The 6707-nt window shown below is 42.6% G+C and overlaps 1 protein-coding gene across 2 annotated transcripts in view; it reads right to left on the bottom strand.

The window, feature by feature from the left end:
- The window catches only part of LOC109304449 (chloride transport protein 6-like), a 202522-nt gene that overhangs the window by 137558 nt on the left and 58257 nt on the right, over positions 1 to 6707 (bottom strand). For both annotated transcript variants that reach the window (XM_019527052.1, XM_019527044.1), the window contains exon 11: positions 4380 to 4551. In XM_019527052.1, the coding sequence (XP_019382597.1) occupies positions 4380 to 4551 (172 nt within the window). The remainder of the gene's footprint in view (positions 1 to 4379; positions 4552 to 6707) is intronic.

The raw sequence follows: 6707 nt of genomic DNA, 5'->3' as shown, positions 1-6707 counted from the left end.
TATAATCAGAAATGGTAGGTTAAAAGTTAAGCTTTTCAAAAAGTACCACAACAAATATACAGATACTGGCAAGTACATAGGTGCTGACAGCTTGCAGAAAAAGATGTACATTAAAGGAGGAAAAAACTATAACGGGAGGTCATCAGGGCCAGCTATCCACTAAGGCCCCCCACCAAGGGAGGACTAGAAATAATGGGCACAAGCTGACTGAAGATCGCTTCAGACTAGACATAAGAAAAAACTTCCATGCAAGTCAAGTACTGAGGGTTTGGAATAGGCTTCCCTCAGAGGTGGGACAGTCACCCACCCTGGCAATCTTCAAAAAGCATCTTGATGCCCATCTTGCTAGGGTCATCTGACCAAAGCAGTCTTTCCTGCCCAAGTGCTGAGAGGCTGGACCCGATGATCTATGAGGTCCCTTCCAGCCACTAAAAACTATGAAACTATGAAAACATCCAGACATGTTAACAGTATGATACTCATGATCCTTCAATGTGGGGGTGATCACCTCTTGAAAGGGAGTACATCATATATAAAAAGAAAGGGAGACCAGATTCATATGTCTCCCAATTACAAGACAAGAAGTTCATTTGCAGCTCTCTGGTTTACTACAAAGAATGCCATGCCAATGTGCCTCAGTCCTGAGCTAGGAGTCCTGGAGGTTGAGTAAACAAGTACATCTCCAACCTCCCTCAGTCTTTGGAGTCCCTGCTAAACCACCCTTAAGTGACTGTGAGGGCCAGTTATTGCTTCAGTGATATGTCCCAATAGGAAATGGTCTGAGACCAACAATTAATTTCATAACTGTCTACTGGTTAGCTGCATAACCAGTAGACAGCTAGTTATGTAATTCTTGACCAGGGTTTCCCCATCGCTCCCAAGCCACACACTTATACAGCTATGCCCTCTGCTGGCAGGGACTGGACAGGAAGGTGAAGGAAAAGCAGATGGAGAGGCTGCATTCACATTCAAGTTTTGCTCAAGTAATTATTTGCTTCAAATACAGGGAAAAGAGTTACAAGAACACTGTTCACTATGAACTAGAACTGACATTTAAGCCCAGGGATACCAGCCTGGCTCTTAAGCTACCCAATTCTGAGAGGACATTTCCGTTCTACTTTATTTTAATTTAATGTAAAAATTATGTTCTTCCTCCTTCATTGGACAGGAAAGGGTTTTTTTTTTTTTTGATTCCCCAACCATAGTCTATATTTTCTTTTTTTCCCTTTCCTGCAAAATCCTGGTGTCAAACAGAGCTTCCTCCAGTGATGAAGCATTGTATATAAACCCACCTAGACTCCATCAGCTCTATTCCCCATACATATTAGAGGAAGCAGCCTTTAGAGACCATGAGCTGTTCACTGTTATATACAGACATAAAACTCTTCCAAGAAGGTGATTTTCTGTCTAAGGAGTTAAATCAGTATAGGTCAGTATAACAGTGCTCTATACTATTATAACTTATTCCCCCTTCTTTATGCGGGAATAGCTCATTCTATGTTAGAGGGTAAATCGGTGACTCTACTGATATAATAAAAGTGGCCCAATTTAAGTGTAGAGAGGAATCCTGAATACAAGACCTGAACTCTAATCACAAATAAGCACAGCCAGTTCTTCCCTTTTTTAACAGCTAGGAGATGATCTGAAGAAAGTACAATGTTCCAAAAATAATGCTACTTAGGCAAAATGTAGTCAATTAAAGAGTCTCTCATCCTTCATCTATGGCATCCTCTTGCCAGTAAACTCAAAAGGCATGTGGCTATATGGAGTGAGGTCTTGAAGTTTGTATATACATCAAGGGAAATATCACCATATCTTCCATTTGCTGCAAAAAGCAGAGGTTGAAGGTGAAGTGTCAGCATGAGGGGTAGGAAGTAGAAGCCAAGAAAGAAGAGGTGAGTAAATGCCTGGGGGGTCTGCCATGAAAAGAACAGAAAGCATTTTATAAACCTGTTCACTACAAGTCACACATTCATAACCATTTCCAAATGGAAGGCTGTGTGAAAAGCCAAAGCAAACATTCCCAATTCTTTTTGAATCTATCAGACAACATAGGAAAAATATGTGCATTTTATGGTTTGGGAGCATAACCTTTTAACTATGTTTTTGCATTGTCATGTCCAAGCCCTTTTTTCTCTTCAAAAATTAATATTTCCTCAAGCAACTCAGCTATTTATTTTGGACGAACATGAATTGCTGCCCAATCTTCTTCTGCAGAACAAGGCACAGAAGAGTTATAACATGACACCTAGGGGATTTCAGAGTGCACTGCAGAGCAACTATAATAATTTTTCTGGTGCCTTTTCAACTGATTTGTGTGGCTGGTTTAGCAATCTAGTGCTAATTTTTTTATGCTCATAGTCGGCCCTAAGAAAAGCAGAAGTTATGGCAGGAGGGGGCAGTTGAAATGAACATAACCTAGTTTCTGCTTGTTTATTAGAACTGTGTTATGCACAATACTGTCATGCTGTGAGCATGGTAAGATTTTAGGCACAAAACAATCTCCCACTTTCCTTCTGTGAACCACAGTCTCACAGGCATCAAGTTAAGGAAGATGTCAATCAACTGCCTTCCCCCAAGGAGCTACATCAGCAACAGGATCCTGCATTGACAGGCTACAAATGATGGTTAAAGTGGATTTTTACAGAGCCAGTACAAGCAAATTCAGACCCAAGCCTGGCAAAGGCTTTAGATTAATGTTGTCTTGTAGTTTTCAGTAAACCCACCACTTAGGGAATTAAGATACCTCCATTTCTTTCAAATCTCACAGCCTGTCTCAGCAAACCCTCCATTTTCTGTACCGCCAGAAAGAGATGGTTAGCCAGGGATGCCTTGAGCAGGGGTCTGGACTAGATGACCTTATTACATCCCTTTCAGCCCTACTTTCCTATGAACCCATGCAAGATCCTTAATCTGACTTAAAAACAAGCAAAAAGGAGGCTTAGTACCTAGGATTAAAAGGTAAGGGTGAGTGTTAAAATACCAATGGGGAAATGGGATTGGTAGGAATTTGGTAAGCAACTGCCTCTCATTTAATAATGCAATAAAAACACTTCTATAAATAAAGCATTTTTCAACAGGAACGATCAAAAAAGTTTCTTTGCAGGCTATTCACGTAAAGCAGCCTATATCTGGGTTAGTGTTAATAATCAGCCACGTCATAAAATACTGCATGGTAGTGAGGAGAGAATGGAAATCATGGCTTAAACATTAAGGTAAAACCCCTGCAACCGCACAGAACAGCATGAGATCCCTCAGACAAGAAAACCAAGGTAAACTTGTATCTTGGTTTAAGGTCCAATCTGAAAGTTTCGTGCAAGGAAGCCTACAAAACTCAATCTAATTTAGGAGTGTCAGAGATATAATCCATGGCCAAATCCAGCCTGCTGAGACCTCTTATTCAGCTCCCAGTGCTGCTCCTACATCTCATAGTTGACCCATGTGACACATTGGACCAGCCCCACACACAGATTCCAGGATGTATGCCACACATGGTGTAGGATGCATGCTGCATACATTGCACTTTCCAGATGGTTCAGGATGCATGTGTTGTGCATCCTGGCTGGTCTGAGATCCATGGGTGGTCCATGGGCCCAATCCAGCCCATGGACTGGCCCTGTGCCAGTCATCCAGTCTGTAGGACCAGATGAGTTTGACATGGCTGATCTAACTGGTAGGGAGGAAAGCTTGAGTGCCCCTTGCTGGATCCAGACCTGGGACACTTGCTTCACTTCATTTTGTCTGGGCTAAATTATAAACCAAGTTAATCTCATCTACTCCCCTCAATTTGCAACACAACTGCTCAGTCCTTAGGCTCAGATGCTGAAGTGAAGGTGGGCTAAGACTCCTCCAATTGTAATACTTGTCCAGCGAGCCTTTAAGACTCTTTGTTTGCAGGAAGTACTGCTCACAATAAGACTGGTTTTGCTGGGGAAAAAAGTAGAGGAAAAAGAAATGAGAATCTAGGCACAAGAGAATCTCAGAGATACGGTTTCAAAAACATATAGCACAAAACCTCCCTTTACCACAGGAGCTAGGCACCCATTTCATGGGGGCAGAGGTGTTCAAACTTGTTAATCTCTCTTCCAAACTTAATTGAAATGGAAGTCCTGGATTCTGCTTGCAGGTCACCAACATTTCTGGGACTTGTGCAACAAGAAGCTGATGCTCTGCTGTCTCTGAGCTCACATGTCAATTCCAAATTTGCATTTTACAAATTGCAAAAAAACCTCAAGCAAACCAACAATAAAGCAAACAACTAAGCCAAGAAGTCTTCTGATTGTGGTCCCATGTCTGTGAGGCACTAGTCTGTGGTTCAGCAGAAGCATTTAGGGGAGCCTGAAAGTTAACCAAATATCTGAGAACTTAAAAGCATTTACCATGATAACTGTGAGGGAGACTGTTAGTCTTGACACACCGCTTACAAAAGAGGCAGCTCCAATTGCAGCAAAGAGTCCTGGGTCAATCCATGCCCCATATCCATTAGTCTGAACACCAGAAATGGATACAAGGATCAGGCCAACTATCCTGCCGTATAAAGCTCCTGTGTACCTGCATACAAGACAAAGAAAATGGGGGTGTAAATTTTGTCAGCTACATTGTTTTCCAGAGTTTTTTTCTTTCCATTTTCTTATCTAGTATTTCATTCTGCTAGCTCTACTTTCATGAGAAAGTTCTGTCACCTTTGATATGAGAACTTGCTTAATGCCAACCATTATAGCTTCAAGGTACAAGACTGACTTATGGTGATTATCAAGTCTACCCCACTTAGGATGAAAGAGCTAAAATAATCAGAAAGAAGAGGAGTGCTACAACACAATATTTAATATGGGCTGAGCAAAAGTGGGGTTTAGAGGCACACAGTAAAGTGATAATAGCCATCAGACCATTTCAAACAATAACATTATATATTTCTACTGTTCCAGCCTCAAATGTTTTTTAAATTGTAATCCTACCTCACAAGCATACTCCTGTAAAATAGACAAGTATGATATTATATCCATTTTATACCTTAATAAACTAAAGTGAAGAACAGTCAAATTACTTGTCCATGGTCACAGAGTGAATCAATGGTGAAGCCAAAAATGGAACACAAAGTCTTCAGTCCCAGTCCAATAGACTACACCCACAGCATTAGAACAAGTTCTTAGTACAGACAGCCTTCTGAAAATGGGGAAATGGTAGTCACAGCAGTACACAATGCTTGTATAAGGAATTTGATTTAAAAAGATATTGGTTCAAGTTTTAAATAGGGGTCTTGGATTTGTACAATCATTTCTCTCTGTCAGCAGCAGTATTGTATTTTATGAACAGGGATGCAGGTTTTCCATTCACCATGGAAAAACCACAGTAAAAAGTTACTTTCTCTTTTTAAGGAGATAAACAGATTTTCTCTTTTCAAAGAGAAAAACATGGGAAATGGCAAGTTTCCCCTTGTAGGCTGGCCAGGGTGGAGGCAGAGTGGGCTGGTGGCTGTGGGCTTAGGGATACCCACCCTGCTGCTGTCCCCAGCCCAGTGGGTGAGACTTGGCACAGCAAGGCAGAGTGGTGTGGGGTAGGGAGGCTCAGTGCTGCTGCCAGGAGTCCCACGCTGCCATAGCAAGGCAATCTCTGCCCACCTGGCAGCAGCAGGTGTGGTGATGCAGAGTTGTGCCTCCCACTACTTCTGGGTGGGCAAAAGGCACCTCACCATGGTGGCATGAAGGTCCCGGTGGCAGCATGTCTCCTTGCTCTGCTCTGCCACACACTGTGTCCCACTCACTGGGCCACAGAAGTCCCAGGGAGAGGGCAGCAGGGTGGAGAGCCCAAAGCCCATAGCCATCACCCCGCATCCACCCCTATGGGCTCCACTCCAGCTGCACTGCCCATGTGGGGGCTGGGCTCCATGCTCCACTCAGGCTGCAGCAGCTGCTGTCTTCCATGGGTGGCAGCCGGGGCTTGGGCGCTACAGGCTCCTGTCCCTGGCCCCTTAGCCCTGACATCTGAGAGCCCCCTACAGCAGGACTGGTGGGGCAGGAGGCTGCAAGTCATGAATGAGAGGTACTGGCAGGGCTAGGGGGGCTGTGGGTGGGGAATGAGGAGCACTGATAGCGATTGGTTACTGTGATTGAGGCATTGGTAGGCTTTCACATTGCTTTAAAATTAAAAATATACCAATAAAACATGGTGTTCAACTGATACCTATATATACACACACCTCTATATATAGCAGTTTTTCATTTTAACCAAGGAAAATGCAGATTTGGAGTTTTTTAAAATCAGAGAATTTGTGATTTTTAAACAGAAAACTAAAATCTCTGCTTATGAAGCTGGAAATATTTGGAGAGCATCATTATATCTCTGCATTACCAAATTATTTTTCATTGACCAATTTTTTCATAGACTTAAGCAATTATTTCATTTTATTGATATATGTTGTCCATTTATATTAGGTTATAACAATCTGATTACCAGTTCACAAGCACAAGTATTGGCTGTTAGAAATATAAATTGCCCAATACTTCATCTAATGTGGTCCCCATCTTCAAGAAGGGGAAGAGGGAGGACCCGGGCAACTATAGGCCCGTCAGTCTTACCTCAATCCTGGGGAAACTCTTTGAGAAGATCATCAAGGAGCACATTTGTGATGGGCCGGCATCAGAAATGATGCTCAGGGGCAATCAGCATGGATTTATTAGGGGGAGATCATGTCAGACCAACCTGATTGC

Source organism: Gavialis gangeticus, unplaced genomic scaffold (assembly GCF_001723915.1).
Source record: "Gavialis gangeticus isolate Ggan-Ray unplaced genomic scaffold, GavGan_comp1, whole genome shotgun sequence".
Taxonomy (NCBI): Eukaryota; Metazoa; Chordata; order Crocodylia; family Gavialidae; genus Gavialis; species Gavialis gangeticus.
The sequence above is the reverse complement of the archived record's forward strand: the minus strand, read 5'-3'. Positions and strand labels throughout refer to the sequence as shown.